General features: G+C 43.1%; 1 protein-coding gene across 7 annotated transcripts in view; it reads left to right on the top strand.

The window, feature by feature from the left end:
- The first annotated feature begins 3,265 nt into the window (after positions 1–3,265).
- Positions 3,266–20,282, top strand: part of CPS1 (carbamoyl-phosphate synthase 1) — a 104,529-nt gene continuing 87,512 nt past the window's right edge. For 2 of the 7 annotated variants that reach the window (XM_039728676.1, XM_039728670.1), the window contains exons 1-3: positions 3,266–3,325; positions 13,504–13,648; positions 19,896–20,005. In XM_039728676.1, coding sequence (XP_039584610.1) covers positions 13,526–13,648; positions 19,896–20,005 — 233 coding nt within the window. In that variant the 5' untranslated portion in view covers positions 3,266–3,325; positions 13,504–13,525. Of the gene's footprint in view, positions 3,326–4,475; positions 4,599–13,503; positions 13,649–19,895; positions 20,006–20,282 lie in introns of those variants that run through there. The other 5 variants (XM_039728672.1, XM_039728673.1, XM_039728671.1 and 2 more) reach the window with 5 other exon arrangements.

Raw genomic sequence — 20,282 nt, 5'->3', positions numbered from 1 at the left:
GATGGGTCACTGCCTGGAACACAGGAACAGAGCTTGCTGTGTGTCAGGGAGCTTCCTGCTCTTCTTGCATCTGAGGTATTTTGCCCTGGTTTTGGTTTCAGAAGGGCTTTTTAAAGCTTAGCCATTAGGGATTGAAAAGATTTTTCCAACTGATAATGTTGCTCAAAGCAAAGGGGCAGTTTCTTCACTCCATTCTCAGCCTCATGGCTTCCTACCTTCCCTATGCATTATTATAGGTACATGGAAGGGAGGATAAGGGAATGCAGAACACAATAGCATTTCCAGTGTGGTGAGCTCGAAAGCTGACGACTGTCAAAACATAAAGAGTTTATAATTTGTTATTTTGCCTGGATGATTTTTAGTTATTGTTTATTTGCTCTTTGGAGAAACCTAAAAGGGGTGCATTGTGACTTTTCCTGTGGATGCAAGCAATGAAAAGATGAAATTTAATCTCAGCTCCCCACATGATCCTTTGCAAATTTGGAAAGACTATATGTTAGCTGACTGGCAGTATGGATAGAAATGTTGTTAGGGACCTTTACTAGAGAGGACTGTGGCTGATGCTACAATGCAGAACACAATAGCATTTCCAGTGTGGTGAGCTCGAAAGCTGACGACTGTCAAAACATAAAGAGTTTATAATTTGTTATTTTGCCTGGATGATTTTTAGTTATTGTTTATTTGCTCTTTGGAGAAACCTAAAAGGGGTGCATTGTGACTTTTCCTGTGGATGCAAGCAATGAAAAGATGAAATTTAATCTCAGCTCCCCACATGATCCTTTGCAAATTTGGAAAGACTATATGTTAGCTGACTGGCAGTATGGATAGAAATGTTGTTAGGGACCTAGAGAGGTTTACTAGAGAGGACTGTGGCTGATGCTATCAAAATGGATGCTGTCCCAACAAAAGGGACATCATAGCTTGAAACAGACTTATTTTTGTCTTTAGTTGCATCTCTTGGAACCCATTTCCCTGGAAAAAAGACAGAATTGGCAAGAGAAGTCAGTCTGAATTGCCCCAGCTGAGGTTATGCTCATGGCTGATACTGGGCTAATAGGTCTCCATATTTCTTCCACAACATTCTGCCTTTATTTTCCCCTCTGGGTTCTCAGCAGCCTTTCCTGCCTCTCCCACCCAGTTACTGACTCTTCTTGTGCCTGTAAAATTACAGTCCATCTGTTGCAGGAAGCTGATAATGAGAGGATGGTGGTAAACAGAAAACTGGAAGCATTCAAAATGTGTCAACACTGCTGTTCTACCTGCTGGATTGCACAGGTGAATGCATTAGGGTCAGAGTCTGATGAAAAAACCTGCATTGGACAGGGTAAAGTAATGTGGTAATGGTCAGGAGAGGAGAAGGGCTAGGGCAGAGCCAGAAATTTAGATAAGGGCTTTAAGCTGGCTTCACAGAAATCAACAGAATAAAAAGTTTGAGTCTTTTTCAAAGCCTTTTCCAAAGTCATGGCTTGAGACCAATTTCTTCTGCTGTTGATGCTGGAAATCAGACCCAAGCTGCCTAAAATGAGCATCTAAACTCTTCAAAGCACACTCCTGAGTGTGCCACAGCTGCAGGGGATTGTTAGGGGCAGAAGGAAAGGAGAGAGAGAATTCAGCTCTCTGGAAATGTTAATGTTAAATGTGATTGCAGGAGTGTGTGACTAGCTGACACTCTGGCTGGAAGAGGAAAGAGGCAATGCTTGGGTAAAATATTTTGGGTCTGTGTCCCTACAACATTTCCACTAACCCTTCTTATCAGCTGATATTTGCTTTCCACTGTACCAGTATTCTGTATTTTTCAAGCCATGTTTCCTCCCTCAAGTCAGAAATGACAAACTGAATCTCTCCTTGACCACTTGTGGCTATATAAATTAACTCCTAATTTTTGCTGTGGTCTCTGAAGCACACGCTGTTGCTGAGATCTCTGTGATCAGAGTAAAGAAAGGAAAACTTCCCAGCAGAACTTAGCTCTTGTGGATTTTTGTCAGGTTTTTTGTCACACCCATTGGACTGGATGTCGTAGTTTATGGTTGCTTTGGTTACAATGGATTGTAGTGTGATGGAATCCATAGGAAGTAGAAATAAATGAATTGATTTTTGTTTATTTGCAAGCAGTGGATAAGATGGAAAACTGAGTATTTAAATTATTTTAATCAGTACAGAAAGGTGAACTAGCTACCTTTGGACCACTCTGCTGTACAATTTTACTAAAATCTGATATAACTATACCCACATCTGTTCATGAAGTAAACTATCTGAAAACCCTGTGTTTATGGTTCTTAGGCTCAAAACCCCCCACATATGTTTGACATATTCAGGCCCCAGCTTTGACTCTTGTGGGGCTAAGTCAAATCCACAGATGTGCATGTTTTGGGGGTTTTTTCTGACACTACTGTTCCATGTTGACACTCCTGACTCTGGCAGTGTGAGGAACTCGATCCGGAAAGTTCAGAGTGCAGTTGTCAGAGCATTATCCAGACAGGCCTTTTTGGTGTCCCCAGCTCTGTGGTCAGCTCCTGTGCTCTTTGAGGTGGAGGTTTGCATGCTTAGAGGAACAAGGTAAAGCATCTTGTGTTCCCTTGGCCTTTTCAGTGTGAAGTGGAGCTCCCTAGTTTTCCTCAGTGATCACCTGCTTTATCTTTCCTGAAGCTGAAAGAGACAAAATTGTTCAGTATTTGAGGTCCTGTCTTCTTCAAATGGACAAAGAATTAGGACGTGCTGCATTGGGATGTAGAGTGATTCCATGATGCCATGGGTTGGTTGATTTAAATCTTGCTGAACATTTTTAGATGGCAGAGTGAAATGGGTGACAGAGACAATACAGTGAAGAATATCTTCAGGGGAAGGACAGCATCTAAAGCCTCAGCACTGCTCCCACTCACGTCAGCCAGTGCTTTGTGCCCTCTTTTAAGATGTGCAATGAGAGCCCTTGCTCAAAAGCACAGATTCTCTTTAAGCCAGCTGGTCATTGTCAGGAGGAGACTGTTCTGGGGATTTTGCTCAGGAAAATGCTGTGTTTGTTAAAGAACAACAGTACACATTAACCCCATGCACCTCTACATGTTGGCACACAGTTTGTGGTGGTTGGGAGTGAGGCTGTGGCCCAGCCTCATCCCCAATGAGCTACAGCTGTGAGAAGCAGGTGAATGACATTGAAGGTAACGAGCCTGGAGTGCCCACCAAAGGGAGCAGAGGGCACACAGGTGCAGGGCATCAGTGTGAGGGGATAAAAGGCTGGGCTGAAGAACATGAAGGGCAGATGCTTGCAGCTTTCTGAAGTGATGAGGTGTTGCTCTGTGTGGGCAGGTGCCTGAACCCTTCTGAAGTGGTGAGGTGTTTCTGTGTATGGTTTGGGGCTTTCTGAAATTGTGTGGTGATGCTCTGTGTATCGTGTCTGTCTCAACTGAGACATGTGCTGTGACATCTGCAGGCTAGAAAGCAGCTCTGTGGAGAAGGGCCTGAGTGTCCTGGTGGACATCAAGCTGTCTGTGAGACAGCAGTGTAACCCTGTGGCCAAGAAGGCCTCAGGAATCCTGGGATGCATTAGGCAGAGCATTGCCAGCAGGTTGAGAGGGATGATCCTGCCCTTCTACTCAGCTCTGGTGAGGCACATCTGGAGTGTCCAGCTGGCAGCTTCCTGGTACAAGAGGGACAGGAATACTCCTGGAGCAGGTGCAGTGGAGGCTGCAGAGATGAAGAAGGGGCTGGAGCATCTTCTGGACAAGGAAAGGCTGAGGGAACTGAGGATATTTAACCTCAAGAGGGGCCCTCATCCCTGTGTGCAGGGAGGGCTCAGAGTAGGGGTCAGGCTCTGCTCTGTGGGACCCAGCAATGGCACGTGGGAATGGGCAGGGACTCATGTTCAGGAAGTTCCACCTGGACAGGAGGGGAAGAACTGTTCAGAGACCAGAAAGGAATGGAGTCTCCCTCACTGGGGATGTTCCAGACCCATCTGGACACAGTCCTGTGCCATGTGCTCTGGGTTGACCCCGCTGGAGCAGGGAGGTTGAACCAGATGAACCTGTATGGTCCCTTCCACCCTGACCCACCTTGGGATTCTGTATATTACTGGGTAAGAAACTTTATCTAGTGTCTGCCATCCCCATGGAGTATGATACAGTCTTATGACTGACTAGCTCATAAATCTCCCTTGCTATTACAGCAGTGCTCTCTGGCTAGGACATGCTGGAGTCCTGAGGTTGAAGTCCTGAACACTTACCTGACAGCCTCAATTACTTCTTCAAACCTTATTGCTCTCCAGCTCTAAAAATGTTTTTAGTCAGCCAAAATCATATCCCTTCTCAAACGACATTACAGATCCATATAGCAAGACTTGGCTGTGCTGTTTGAAGAGAGATCTGTATCCTCATGTGTACATCTGCCTAATGCTTGTATCTGTATGTAAGTTAAAGAAAATGCTTTGGTGCATAGCCCTGTGTGCAACAGTCAAAGCTGTTTATCTTTTCTCCCAGAGAAAGAAAAAAAAAAGTAGGAATGAGGAGAAGATTAAGACAAACAAATTTTGCAAATCCTTCCAACCTGGAGCACCAGGCATGAAGCAACAAGGAAAATGCTGATTGATCACAGGTGCTTTATATAAGGTGAGAGGCCAAGGCCACATTAAGTAACTCCTCTGAAATGTTAACTCTCCCTCCCAAAACTGGGGACAGCTAGCACTGCATAGGTGCTGAAGGGTAAGAAACTGGACTGGAGAGATATGTTGTATATATCCTTTCTAAAGGGTAAATATTTTTATACTGGAGGGATGATTAATTCACTTTTAATTCTCAGGAAATTAGGGAAGAAGCTTTCTGTAGAAAACTTTGTTTCCTCTCATATAGCATATTTCATATGGAAGGGACCTACAAGGATCATCCAGTCCAACTGCCTGATCACTACAGGGCTGGTCAGAGGTTTTAGTGTGATATTAAGGGCCTTATCCAAATGCCTTTTAAACACTGACAGGCTTGGGGGATCAGCCACCTCTGGGAAGCCTGTTCCAGTGTTTGACCACCCTCTGAGTAAAGAAAGGCTTCCTTAATGTCAAGTGTGAGTCTCCCCAGAGGCAGCTGTGAACCTGTCCTGTCACAGGGTATGACATCTGTTGTGGCAAAAGAGATGTTGGGGCATGTTATTAAGAGAGTATTTCTTGCTCAGATAAGGCTGGGAGAGGACACTTTACCCAGTACTTGAGGTACAACCCATAAGCTAATCACTAAGACCCATCATGTGTTACAGCATTTCAGTGGAGCTGCTTTTTTTCCTGAAATTGAGGGCGGCTTTAGGCCTGACCCACTAATGTGCTGGGAGCAAGGAGCCTGTTTTTTCTGGGTTTTGCTGTAGTCCAGGCAACAGGTAGCTGTCCTGCCAGTGGCAGTTCCTATGAATCACACTTCAGAATGCTGTGAGTACCTCTTGTTCTAGGAAATGTAAATGTGTATAACACACAACATTTCTGTTGTGGTGCTTTTCTAATATGTTGGGTGCTTTCTCTCTCTACTCATTTCCTTATTTCCCTGGTCATAGATCCAAGATCACAGATCACAGGCTTGTGTGTGATGGGCCTGGCTACAGTCCCCTGTACATGCCCACCAAGAAGGCTAGACCAAGTGGTCTGTTCCAGGTCAAAATATCCATGAAAATGATTCAGTCATAAGATTTTTGATTTTAGTGAAATTATTAACTGGGGAAAGGATGACAAGTCAAAGAAAAGAGACAACACTGCCCAATGAACACTGTATGTGCCTGTGCAAATGGACATAGTTATATGCATAAATTAGCAGCTTGGGGAGAGTGTATATTATAGCCTTCATCCTGGATAAAAACCTATCTATTTATAATATAATCAACAGCAAGTCAATTTTGTTTTTCTTTGACACAGCAAACACACAGGGGTATGATTACCTGTCACATATTCACCCATGGCAGGGGTTCTGCAGAAGGAAGCAAGTGTAACAGGAATCTTGGGCAAATGTAGCTAATCTTGCGTTGTAAAATCATGTTATTTTTAGACTCTGTAAAGAATGTGTGGCATGGGGGAGACTGGATTTGTGTAAGCCTTTTCCTAAAGCCAGTTTGGCCTTTTAAATGATCCACAGTAACGAGCCAGTGAAATGTCTGAGCCTGTAGAATCACAGGGGAAAAAGAGGATGGCTGCCAATCCTGGCCCGTTTGGAAAAATGTCTTTTTAGAAAATGTCAGGGAATGAGAAATATTGCTCCCTCCAAACATCTTCCAGCAAATGGAGTTTGGCTCCAACCTGTAGTCGAACACTGCAGGCACCTTCTGGGTATCTCTGAGATTCCTGGCAGCAGTCTCCCTCGGTGGCATCGCCATGGAAATAGGAGTTGTGTCCGAGGCAGGTGCTCCTTGTGGCATCATCACCATGGAAATAGGAGTGGTGTCTGAGGCGTGGTGGTGCTCCTTGTGGCATCATCGCCATGGAAATAGGAGTTGTGTCCGAGGCAGGTGCTCCTTGTGGCATCATCACCATGGAAATAGGAGTTGTGTCCGAGGCGTGGTGCTCCTTGTGGCTCTGGGAACAAACTGCACTTCGGGTTTTCCTTATCACCCTCCAGCAGCACTCTTCTGCCAGCTCAGGGCTTTTGCTGCCTAAGGACTTTCTGAAATCGACCTGTTGGAGTAATGTCAGTCATTTCCAGACACTGCAAAGGTTTTTCTCTGTTTCTTCCAAGTCAGCTGATCTAAGAGGAGCTGCTAATCTCAGCAGCAATGAAATTTGACCCCTTTTCAAGATGTTGTTTCTTTTTCTCTTGCTGAAGATAAGAGCCTTATCTTTGTCAAGTTTGGGTGAAGCATGGGCTCTGTATCCCAGACAGAGGAGTGTACCCTGGGCTGTTCAAGCCTTAATAAAAAGTGTAATCTCTTTGAAAATAGATTTTCTCTAATGTGGGAATAGTTATTGTCAAGCATTTTATAAACTTCCTTTACTCATCAAAATGCTGTCTTGATTTTTGCATAAAGACAAAATTTGGAAGAGAAGGAATGTGCTAAGTTAAGCAATTCAGAATTAGTGAGAAATTTGCTATTTTTTCAGAAGGCTTTTTCACATGGCATTGATTTGAGATTTTCAATGATGTTGTTACATTATTTTTCCTTACAAAATGAAAAATGTTTATTAGCTTTTAAAACTATCATAGAGGATGTTAATTGACACTGTCACAGGGCCTGTTGACTGTGAACACTTTTGTATCCTGAATTCCTGTGGGATCTGCTACCATCCCTGGATACTTTGGTTGTTTTGAGGCATGTTTCTTTCATTTCATGAAACTGTGAATAGGGCATGAGGGTCTGTTTCCAGAGCAAACTATTTACCTCACAGAACTGAATTGCTCTTGGCTGTCAGCTAGACTGAACTAATGTTTTTGAAGGAAAATGACACGGCATCTCAGTTTGATTCTGATGCTTTTTGACATTTCAATTAAAATATCAAAATGAAACTCTTCACTTATTGTGCTAACTGAAACTTCATTTTGGGTTTGTTTTGGAAAGTTTGGTTTGTTTAAAAAAAGAAGCCAAACAGAAGGATTTTTTTTTCATTTAAAAGAGGAAAAATAGTATCTCCCTTAAAATGTATTCTGTAGTAGTGAAGATAACTACTTGCAATACTTAATAAAATCAGATTTTGAGCCATTCAATTTAAAATGTTGATTTATACTTTTCTATTTGTTTGGACTCCCAAACAAAAAAGTGAATTAGGAAGATGTTCAGAGTTATAGGTACTGTCTTTTATATCCCTAGCTATGAATATGTCCATGTTTTCTTCAGTCAAAGCCTTTGTCAGCCAAAGATCATGAGGAGGACAGCCTGAATTATGAAGTTTTGTTTCTCAGGCCCTCTCCAACATGGAGTTTACATGTCCTGTTCAAAGCACCTTGTGCTTTTGATACATTTACATTAGCTCAGGCTCAGGTTTGTGTGTTCTCCTTTACCCAGAAACACTTGTTTTCTACAAATGAGAGCTGCAAGGTTGGGACTTAGAAATAAGGTTTAAATTGTGATTTTAAAAACAGATTTCATGCTGGTTTCCATAGGTATTATTGCCTTCTGCAGGAAATAGTTAAGGTTTTGTAGGATTCTTGCTGTTTCTTGGCTTCTGTCCTGTGAAGTATGCTCAAGGGACAGCAGCTCTCAGGACCCGTGGAGTGGGGTCACACAAAGAGCTGGGAGACTGTTACTCATGCAGAAAAACTCTGGAAGGAAACTAAGAGCAAAAAGCCAGATCTCAGGGGTAGAAAGGACTTGGGACTGAAGAGGACTGAGCACTTTGTATCTCAGGGAGGTACTGAGTTGGATGGAAAACAAGCTGCAAGCAAGAGTACAGTTGCCAGCTAGGGGCAGTCCCTTTTTAGTTACTGTTTTTGCCTTGTCACTTGGAATTGTTTCCATCTGGGGAAAAAAAAAAAATCATCTGAGTTTATATTGCATCATTCCTGGCACAATCATGTAATTCAGTAAGTCTGAATCAAAAAGCAGCACCTGAATCTGAAGATCTGCTAAGAACCTCTCCTGTTAAAATTTAAAATACCCTGTTCTCCAGGCCTCCTCTTGATGCCTAGTGAAGGCTGACCTAGAAAAGAGGCCAGACAGAGCTACAGAATAAAGTAGGGATTTATTAAAAGACCTCAATGGATCCACCTTGGGCAGCACAAGAGCCCAGCCAGGGCTACACCCAAAATGAACCAAAATGGTCACAAAATGGACAGCAGGTCACGGGGTCTCTCATTTTTATGAGTTCAGGTCTATTTGCATATTGGAGTTAATTGTCCAGTTATAGCTTTAGCTCATAAAGCCCCATCCTTGTTTTTCTCTCTGCAGTCCATGTTGTTTATGCTCTTGGGCCTGAGATTTGGATCATTTGTCCTTGGTCCCCAGCTAGAGAAGGAATTGTTTTGTCTCCCTACTCTGTGCAGAAAGCTCACCATCCCCTCATATGAAGCTCAGAATTACACACTAAAGCAGCACAGAATCTGAAAAATAGAAAAACTGAAACCTGAGGCATCACTTTAAAACAGAATAAACTCCATGGAAAAACCCTCCATGTTCTGGCTGTGGCTTTAAACAACAGAATTCAGGAGAGCTGAGGGATAAGACTTGTACTTGCTTCTTATTCCTTTCAGTTTCTCTCTATATACACAGGTGAAGATCAGCCTTAGTTTTGAAATTCTCAGCTTGTGTTGCTTTGCCATTTTCCAAACATTGTAGGGTTTTCTTGAAATGCTTCATTTGATCTGAGACTGGATCAAAGCAGCTTTCTCTCCTGCAGCAATCCAGGAGGACTGGGAGATGGATGTCTGAATGCTGTTACTTCATTTGCATGTGAACAAGAGAACTTTGTTTATTCCCCCACTACATAATGCAGAAAAAGTTAAGTTATTGTCTCTGAGGTAATGGGGTTTGATCAAAAATTGCTACCTAGTTCTGCTGTGATCTCTCTTGATAAACTAACACCTGATTAGGAAATATATGGGAAATCTCAATATTTTTCAGGTGCTTTCAAAACTCTTCCTTATAAGTTCCTTGGGAAGCAAGTGGAGCTTGCCTTGAAATGGAAGAAAGGGTTTCAAAATCACTTTGAGGGATTTTGTGTGAGCTGTAGGGGTGGAGGAGAATATTTGTCTTCTTCCCAGTGGTGGCAGAGAATTGCAATTTTGCTATAACTTTCAACTATTCTGCTTTTCCAGTCAATATTTTTCAAATGTAATTTAGTGGAGACAAGACAGGGTGGTCAGATATTAGGCACAATCTGACATATGGCAGGAGAGATTTCCAGAAGTATCTGAAGGACATATGGAAGGAAAAAGCTTTTCTCTGGTTTTACCTATAAGAAATAAAGTTCAATCAATTCATGTGGGCTGCTTGTTACATTTGTCCCAATCCAGGGGAGACTTATGCCACCTGAAGCTCCACTGAGCTGAAGGCAATTACTTGGGACTTGCACTGATGTGAATCTGGCCCAACATGGTCACAAATTAGCCCTGATCTCTTGGCTCTGAAGCAAGACTGGAACTATCTTGTGCTTTTTACAGAAAATTTCAAAATGAAAAATCCTGCTTGGCTTGATTGCTTAAAGCAGAGCTTCCCAGCTGTGACAAAGGGCTTTAGGTGCTCCCATTTTGGGGCATCTAAGCAGTACCCCATCTAGCACTTCTCTTCTGAAGATCAAGGACTTTGTTTTAAACCTCTGAAAATGCAGGTACTTGCCATTCTTTGAATCTCTTGTCCTTGGGGATTTGCAAAGCCATAGACCACTGATTTTGTTTCATTTTTATACTCCAGTGGGGCTGTGTGATGAATTTTGTTTCTGGGGTTTTCCACTTGTAAATAGTAACAAAAGCTTCCTGATTTTACTGAGCATTTTGCTCTCCTTCTCCCAGTCCCCCTCTCTGTACAACAGTGTTACTGAGTATGAAGCAAAAGGTTTCATATTCTGCCTTTCTGTAAGCCAGAATTGCAATTTCCCACCTTTCTCTCCCAGTACCTGAACTGCTCTTGTCTGTGTGAATCTTCTGCCATTCCTGATTTCTCTGATTGCCATTCTTCCTCCAGAGCCCCTCCCCAAACTTTCTGTGGGGGTGCTACAATTGGAAGTTCTGTCCTGGCTGGCAAGTTCTAAGCTTAGGCAGAGTGCTTGCATTTTCATAAAACCACAGGTCTCTGCTCTTTTTCCCCTATTCTTTGGTTGGTTTTTCTTTTTCCTCATTGATTCCATCTCCTGGTGATTCTGCCTTTTCTGGTCTTTATATTCAGCAAAGAGCACACTTAAAATCTATCCAAATCACAGAAGGTTTGTTTGTGTGTTAACAGGTTTTCCAGAGCTGAGGCTTCTGTAGGAAATACATTATAAATTTTCTGGCCTTAAGGTGTCAATAGTTTGTGACTTTTTTTAGCACGTTGGCAGTGAGACAAATAGCTTGGATGTTTTTTTCTGGTTTGGGTAGAGGGAAATTCCTTCATCACGGGGGAGGCTTTATACTGGAGGTATAACCTTCTTCAACTCAGAAGGTCAGAGGTGGGCTTAATCAATTTTGATAATAAAATAGGGAAGACAGCAGGGTCAAATATAAAGCAGTAGTCAGTGGAATATCCTTGCTCTGTAGGTGATAAAGGAAACAATTTTTTTTTGCCTGTGGTTCACCCATATAGCATTTAGTCCTGAACATGCAGCTGCCACATTAGATGTGTTATATGTACAGCAGATGCCTGACACACTGAACACAGGGTGTATGTTGTTATGCAGCTGTTTGCACGTGCAAGGTGCCACTCTGCCAAAAGGCATGGTCCATTTTCTGCTCATTCCCTGTCCTGTGTTCAGGAATGGCCTCGTGGTGGAAGGAAGGGGTGAGTTTTTGTGTGGATCTGTCAGCTTCATGGTGCAGCCTCACTGCAACTCCCATGGTGGAAGAAGGAAGTTAGGAATTAACAGTTAGGGTGCTGAAACTGTCAGCATGGTTTGATTCTGGTTCAAACGTGTATCCCAGGGCCCAAAGTCACTCCCTGATTTTGGCAGAGAGTAAAATGGAGTGTGGAATTTCCTGTTCAGTACTGCCATAACAAATAACCTTCCAAGTGCTGTGTATTACACTCATGGCAGTTTGAAGCCAGCATAATGTGAAATGTGACTTTGGAAGAAAGCTCTGCATGGGAGAGCTCACAAGTGTTTGGATATTAAGATGACCTCTCTTGTTCAAAGTATAGGTTTTTGCAGTCCAGTCACTTATAAGCGTGGCTTTGGCTTCTGGATCACTACAGACTAGAGCCAAGCAAATGAAGGAAGAGCTAACAAAAACATTTTTCAGTCCCCTGTATTTATTTGGGGTTTTTTGTTTGGAAAAAGCAAAACCTGTGTCTTTCAAGCTCCTTCAACAAATCAGAATGATTGCCAGATATCTTCTTGTGGGAAAAATTATGTCCTAAACCACAGTTATCAGGAGTTATTGTTGGCTTGGTTCTCCTGTCTCTGCACACCTGTAAAGCCCATGTTGAAGCAGTGAGCTTCTCTACACTCAGTCTGTTTTCTGTCCTATCTCTGTCTGTCTCTTAATCATCTGGATTTGGGCCTTTTCTGTGTGTTTCTCTTTCAAATATCCAAAAAGCTTTTCATGTCATGCAGTGTACCCAAGCCCATTGCCCTCTCTTCTCTCTATCTTTTATGATGTTCATGACTGTTCAACCTGGTGGATATATAATGAGCTGCACAGGAAATATTTTTATGTGGTACTGGTGTCAATTCAGACCAATCTCAAACCACTGTATAAAAAGAAGTCATGACTATTATTGCCACTAAGTCACCCAAATCCTTTACTGCAGAATGTGTCCACCTGCACAAAAAAATCTGGGTGTATATTGCTTTGAGCCAATTAAAACTTTGATCACCTTGGTTTCAAAAGATGCCTTTTTTTAATTCTTGAAGAATAATAAATGGGCATACTTCTCTCCCAGCTTTTGTCTTAATGAGGCATTTTCATCTCTGGCTAATGAGGAGTATTATTCTTTATGAAGAGTGTAGTGTTATAGGCAAAATATTATAGTCACAAAGATCTGTAGTTGGAGTATAATATGTGGGAAATTTCACCTTTTTTCATGTGTTGACTATTGAAATATTATCAAAAGATGTTCTTTTGCAACCATTTGGTTTTTTTTTTTGTGAAAAATTTATTTTTCATTTATTTGAGGACAGACACTACTTTGGAACCTGTGCTACTGCATGCTCTCCAACCACAGAATAAAGATTTCATCTTTCCATGGGATTTGGTCTTCCTGCTTCACATCCTTGTAGCAGCCACAGGCTGTCCCACAGCCAGGTGCAGACCCCACACTGGGAGCTCTCAAAGCCACACTGTGCACAGCCTGGCCCCTGTGCTGTTCAGAACCATGGAATGGTTTGAGTTGGACTGGGATGTTGAAGATCATCCAGTGCCACCCCCTGCCACGGGCAGGGACACCTTCCACTACCCAGGCTGCTCCAAGCCCTGTCCAATGTGACCTTGGGACACTTCCAGGGACGGGGCAGAAACAGCTTCTCTGGGCAACCTGTGCCAGGGACTCCCCACCCACACAGGGAAGAATTCCTTCCTAAAACTTAATCCAAACCTGCTCTCTTTCAGTTTGGACCCACTCCCCCTTGTCCTGCCACTACGTGCTCTTGTATTCTTGGGGTGATTTCTCTTTCAGGCTTTGCTGTCTTCCAGGTGGTGTTAAAACCCTGTGACAGTGCTCAGAGACCAGCCTGAGGAGGAGAGGTGTTGCAAGGGTGCCTAAGCAAGCACCCTCTGAGGAGGGGTGGGAGGAGGTGGGGCTGCACCTGGGACTTTTAATGGCAGAATAAATGGGAGGTGGAGGGCAGTGCTGTACAGTCACTTCAGTGCTCCTGCTGTGCCTCTGTGCTCTTCCCTTGTGATCTACAGGAGTATATTGTCAGCAGCAAATCTTGAAGAAATCCACACAAGCAGATTTTTGTTTTCTCTTCTGTGCTTTAAACTTTAGTTACCCATCGGCGGCTTTCAAGATGACAAGAATTTTGACAGCTTGCAAAGTGGTGAAGACTTTGAAAGGCAGATTGAAGTTTTGCAATGTGTCTGCTGATCACTGGAGTTTCTCAAGGACAGGTACCAGACTGTTGAGCATCAAGGTAACAGTGAACTGCTGTTGTTTAATAGATGTGTTTGGCGTGCAGAGATAACTTGCTGCAGATAACAGGGCTTACCTAGAGACATGAACCAGAGGAAATTTGTCTGAGCCCTAAGCAAGGGGGTTGCTTGGCTAAATGGTCTTATTAGCTAAGCAAACACACTTTTTGTCTAGTCTGGAATGGAAGTTATAGGGTAAATGACACCAAAAGGTGTAAGTTCAAGGCTCCAGTTAATTATTATATGATGTTTTCTTTAGAAACCTCACCCTTCTATAGGACTGATAGCTAACAGAACAGATGTTTCAGTCCATACGAAAATGAATTGGCAGAATATTTAAAATCATACATCCCTTGAGGCATGTTATTAATCCTACTGAATCCATACAGAATCCATCTTCAATGCATTAGAAACTACAGTGGCTCTGAGGTTAACTGGAGAGGTAGACAACTCTTGTGAATGCATCAGCTCTTGATTTACAGGGGCTGGACCACTCCAGTTGATTTCCCCAGCTTTCTAGTGCTCTTTGCTACAGGAGTTGGAGTGGGTGAAATGGGACTTTCTGTGGGAGTTCTGTAGCACTGAAGTGCTGGGCGAGTTCTCTCAGCATGCACTTTGTAAAGAAAAGGCACTTTTGCACAGGTTGTGAGTTGAATGAACAATGCAATAGAATTAGTAACTGGAGTAGGGTGTTTCAGAGAGTGGTAGGGAAGAGCATAGAGAGACCTGGACTGCAGGTGCTGCCTTACCTGGCAGGGTGGTCTACAGGGCTGATCAGTATTAGTTCTGTCCACTGAGGACTGGGGTTTCTCTTCCCTGTCCCACAGCCACTCATTTTTCAAGAGTTCTCTGAGCTCCTTGCAACAGATCTGTTACTTGAAGGACCAAGGAAGAATGCATTCAAACCGACAGAGAATGTTTAGATTAGATATTAGCAATAAATTCTTTACTGCAAAGGTGGTGAGGCACTGGAAACAGGCTGCACAGAGAAGCTGTGGCTGCCACATCCCTGGAGGTGATCAAGTCCAGGTTAGACAGGGCTCTGACAACATTCCAGTGGAATCCTTTGCTCATGGCAAAGGATTGGAATACAGTGATCTTTAAGTTCCCTTCCAACCCAAACCATTCTATGATACCTTTAAAACAAAAATTCCTCTGCAGAAGAATTCAGGATGAGGCAAGAAGTGTTCCTGCTTATACACCCTCCTTCAGCATGCGAGTTCAGTTTCTTTGAATCAGAGTGTGGAAGTTAAGTCTAGTTGTGAGGCAAGTGACCAAGCAGTGACCTGTTGCTGTGTTTGGTGTTCCAACCAGCCCTAGAGGTAATGGGTATTTTTCAGTAATTTGAGGAAAGGAAATGCAACTAAGCATGCTAGAGTTAAAGAAAAATTTGGACAATACTCTCAGGCACATGGTGGGATTCTTGGGGTTGCCCTGCACAGGGACAGGAGTTGGATGAACTTGATGAGCTTTGTGGATCCTTTCCAACTGAGGACATTCTTTGATCCATGATGTGTGTGGACTAATGGCAGTATTAGGTAATGGTCTCATTCTTCCATTATTGCAGGCTTAAATGAGCATTTATTTGCCTTTAATTGCTTTTTCTTGCTGGGCTATTTTAGGAAACATAACAAAATACAATGAAAACATCTAACCTGTGTATAAATTAAGTATTACACAGCATGAGGTGGTAGATTTAGAAGAATGCCTAATAATGCTTCTCCCAAGTCTGTTTTCTGTCCAGTTTAAACTCACCCTGTGTGGGGAAACACCATTGTAGGTGAGTAGTGTTAGATGGGGGGACTCACAGGTCCATATTTCCCTATTACATCCAATCCTTCCATTCTAAAGAAGAGGTGGGCATCCATGACTGAAAGAGGGGCAGGGAGCAGACCAGAGACCCCTCAGGGCTCTCAGCAGGGATGTTGAGCATCGCTGGTTTCAGGTTAATCAAGCTTGTTTAAAATTCAGGAATAGGCAGAGAGGCTGCTGGCTGAAGCTCTTATTGTTTAATGCTCTTCTGAGGCCAATGTAGTTAAATGGGCATGCAAAGGTGGTATGAGCAATAAATAGGTGGCTTGTAACAGTACAGCTGGCTGTGTAAGGAGAGGTTTGGGAGAGCTGTAAAAATCACCAGGAACGAGCTAAAAATGTGGTCAGAAATGAGAGGGAGATGAGGAAAATTTTGTAGAGTGCTGGCTTTAGAAACGATTTCAGATTACTGCAAAAATTCTCTTCAAATGTATTTGAGGCAGATAGAAAGAAATGGGACAATGACTTCAAGGAGAGAGGTGGATGAGGAAGCTAAAGATGAGTCACAAGGTACTCCAGTCCTCATTTTGCAGAATAAGGGGATGGAAAATGGGGCCCATTCCCATGTAGATGGGGGAAACTTAGTGAACTGCTGCTGTGAGGGAGGAAAAAGGGTGCTCATTTCTATGCTCCTTAGTGACTTGTGCTAGGTATCTCATCTGGCCTGGTTCACTCTTCTCCTTTGAGTTTTGTGATGGACAAATACTTGTGGCATTGTTGTGAACAGCCTTGCCAAGAGTTCAAGTTGTAGGAACTGTGACTTTTCTACCATGGTACCTGTGTTGCTTTTATTTGGTTTTGTTTTGGATGATAAAGGAATTAATCCAGTGCTTCTCCCCAAAAAATATCCTAAGTGTATCCCAAGACACTCACCTTGACTCATTCTTTTTTCTTGCCCTGTTTTCTCTCAATGTAGGCAGAAACAAACGTGCCAGAGCAAAATCAGATAGATACAGATAGTTATACACAGGGTTGCAAAGGAAGTCTTGACTGTTAGCCATGGCCAGGTAGATTTCTAGCCTGTGATGGCATAGTACTCACAAGAACAGTAAGAATCAGTTTCTGTCAAAGAGAAAATCACTCCTTTGTTGCTGGCTATTTGGTCTTGGGAGACTGAAATGTAGCTCAGTCCTGGCACCAGTTTTTTATTGCAGAAGGAATCTTGGAGCTTTTGGGCTCTTCCCTGCTTCTGAGCAGTTCTGCAGCCAGCCAGATATGAGCTAAGAAATGTGGCAGAGAAGTTGTGCTGTGTGGAATTGTGCTGTAGATATTTTGAGATTTTTGCAGATTTATCATCCACTTTTTAGATAGTAAGGGCTGCTACAGCAGGGAACTAACTGGAACTAATTTCATTTGCTTTCTTACTTCCTTACTGGGTTTAGGTTTGTTTTTCTTTTAACTTCTTAAGTGTTTTCTTTACCTGATGTGTGATGTGGGACCTGAACTAGTTGACTCTTCAAGCTGCTTTGACAAAATACACAAAATCTATCAATGTGACATCAGCATGACCCTTCCTGTTCCATCTTCATCCTCAAAGCTCTTGAAGAGTTCTGCAGCCTCCCTAGAGCACAGGGCCCTCTGCTAAAGGTGAAGCTGCTGATGTGTAAGAAGAATTATTCAGATTGCAAATGGCACATCTTACATTGAGGGGGTGTGGTAGAAACAATTTAGTTGAGATTACAACAGAGATTTATCTGAGGCTATGTGGGGATGCTTTTGAGGAGGGTGAAGACAAAAGGACCTCATGGAAGCTCTGGGGGGGTTGTTTATTTCTTCCTTGTTCTTCTTTTAAAGTAACTATTTCTCCCAACTGATCCCTGATTGAGCCAACAGGCTTTCTCTGTAGCTTGTAAATCACTTTTCACCTTAAAAACAAAACTGAAAAAACAAGGTAGGCTGGCAGCTTAGGGATATAGTAACACCTCCACTGGAAATGTAAGCAAGAATAATTGCTTTGAGAATGCTCAATGAACCAACCACTTAATTAAGAATAATAAATCAAGGAAGGGAGGGAAACACTTGAACATCTATCCCCTTCTATAGCTGAACTTGCAGGCAGGTTATGGTTGCTCAGGGACATTTTTCTGCATTACTTGAGCACTGTGTAGGGGCTCTGCTAGTATAATAAGGGCTTCTGTTGAACAGAAATGATTTCTGTGCTGTCTGGTTTAGAAGGGAGGTGGGCAGTGGTGGGAGGAAGGCCATGCAAATCCCTGCCAAGTACTTTAGTGAGGGTGAGGCTCTGAAGCTCACAGTGATTGCTCTGGGGTTTGGCCTTCAGCACTTGGATAAATCTCAAATTATCTGGTCATTCCACCACTGTGGACTTTGTTTCCTGAAGGATTTTGCCAGGGTTGGTGGCAGTACCACAATTCAGGGGTGTGCCCAGTGGTGGGACGCACCTGGAGTTGTTGTTTGTGTGGACTCCAAACTGTGGCCTGCAGGGAAAGGGATCCAGCCTTTAACACCAAGGCTGGGAGAAACTGAATCCAGCAATCAGTGTTCCATGTGGGCAGAGCAGGCTGGGCTTTCACCAGGTTCCCAAAGGGCAGAGGTCCTGTCCCAAGCCCAGCTGGAGCCACCCACACCACCTCTGAGCTGTGCTTTGAGTGTCTGGCAGCTCTCTGCAGTGAGGGGCACGGGGAGGTTAGGGAGCCCACCAACCTGCCATTTTAATTTGGTCTAAACCTAGGGGAATTAGCCACAAAAAATCTGTTTATAACTAGGGAGGGATGAGATGTTGGTGTTGCTGACTAAACTGTCCAATGGTGTGGGAAGGTTCCAAAAGTTATGGCGAAATATTTGGAGAATGACTGGGTGTTTGACATTAATGAGGAAAAAATGGCAAGGATAAAAGCATCCCAGATGCACAGAATTCAATTACTTGGCAAGGCAGTTTGATTTTTAGTGTATTTTGCAGTACATTAGTAATTGATCTGTGTGGTATTTGTAACTGCAGAGGGGCTCTAAATGAATGTTTGGCATGATGGTTACAAAATGTTCAATACCGAGAATGAAATTTCTCCTTGCTGTGATTGTTCATCTGATTTACAGCTAATGGAAAGTAGCTCTCCAGCTCCTTTCTGCAGCGAATTGATCTTGATTTTTCTTTTAAAAATCCCAGTAAGAGGAATAGTTCTGTAAAAGAAACCAATATGAAGCTAAATCACAGTAAGAGCTTCCTGTAGACACACTTGGCACATTTCTTGTGGCACAGACCACTGGGATTTTTGCACTGGAGCTCACTCAGCCTGTGCCTAGCAGACAGCTGTGCTTGCCTTCCAGGGGTGGAGGTTTATCAGGGTCCTGAAAGTTCATTGTCCAAATTCTTTTAAGCCAGGAATTCATTGGCAAGTTTATTTACAGCTTTGCTTACTCTTTCTCTTGCTCTGCATATCACCAGTGATCCTGCTGTCTGAGGGACTCTCCCGTTCATTCTGTCATTTCTGCCGTGCATGTGGTCATTATTTATTTATTAGAAATTGGAGTTCTCTGGTGGTTTCCCACCCAGTGCCTGGACAGGATAAGACAGGTTTACTTTCCAAGTGGGGCCAAAGAGGGTGGTACATTTAGTCTGATATGTGCAAAGACCCAGCTGTGACAATGAATCCCTTAAGGACATCTGTAAAACTCTGTCCCACTTGCCTTGGGTGTAAAATAGTGATGAAACCTGTCAGGGATCCATCAGTTAGTGGGGGACTCAGTTCTGCTGAACAGAACTGGATTCCTCTAGGCTGCTTCTTTCATAGCTGCTTCTGGGACAACTTATGCCTATCCCTGAGGTAACTGAGACCATGAGCGTCCATCTGATCCACAAGTTCTTCTGGTCTAGTGTCCTACAGCAGAATTTGAATTTATTTTGAATGTTGCTGTCTGTGACACCAGTTCAACTAAGCACACACCTATTTTTAGTGGCATTGCTGTATGGTTGCACCAGAAGTTAAACACCTATCAAAGGTCAGAGCTGGATGAGAGCCAGCAGAGTCAGCAGCAGCCTTGAGCAAACACTGAGGAGGCAAGCAATCCTTTCCCTGCAGGGTTATGATGTTGGTAAATTGCAAGATGTCATACGTGGAAAAAATGAACTAAGGCATAAGGAAGGGTGATCACACAGTAATAGCAAGAGTTAGAAAGAAAAAAAGGCATCAGAGTGGTAGTAGAGGTAATGTCTTGGCAGCTGGGGGTGGGAGAAGGGCAGGAATACTTACAGTGCTAGGCATAGAAGGCAGGTATCCTAGGTGCTACCTGTACAAACATCAAGCCTTTCCTCCTGTATTTGAGTCTCTTCATGTGCCTTTCTTGTCTTGGCAGCTGGGAGTGGGAGAAGGGCAGGAATACTTACAGTGCTAGGCATGAAAGACAGGTATCCTAGGTGCTACCTGTATAAACATCAAGTCTTTCCTCTGTGTTTGAGTCTCTTCGTGTGCCTTTCTCTAGGTGCAGACAGCAAATTTGGTGCTGGAAGATGGGATGAAGATGAAGGGCTACTCTTTTGGCTATCCATCCTCCACAGCAGGGGAAATCGTGTTCAACACGGGGCTGTCTGGGTAAGACAACAGCAAATGGCATAAAACCATCAATACTTCTCTGGAAGGTTGTTGAAGTGTGACAGCTGATTTTTCCAAGCTTGTAGGGTCCTGATTCAAGCAGGTAGTTTTCTACATTTATAATATTATATTTTTCTATTTATATATATTCTATATTTTCTTCTGCTACATTGTAGTCCAGAGGTACAGAGAGAGAGAATGAAAGATGTCTCAGGTAAACCCCTTGTGCCAAAGCATTTGTGATGATAAGCACCTTTAAAGGCTGATCCAATGATGA

The sequence above is a fragment of the Passer montanus genome, unplaced genomic scaffold, assembly GCF_014805655.1.
Source record: "Passer montanus isolate IOZ18808 unplaced genomic scaffold, ASM1480565v1 scaffold66, whole genome shotgun sequence".
Classification (NCBI taxonomy): domain Eukaryota; kingdom Metazoa; phylum Chordata; class Aves; order Passeriformes; family Passeridae; genus Passer; species Passer montanus.
Note: the sequence above shows the minus strand (reverse complement) of the source record. Positions and strands in the feature narration are given on the sequence as shown.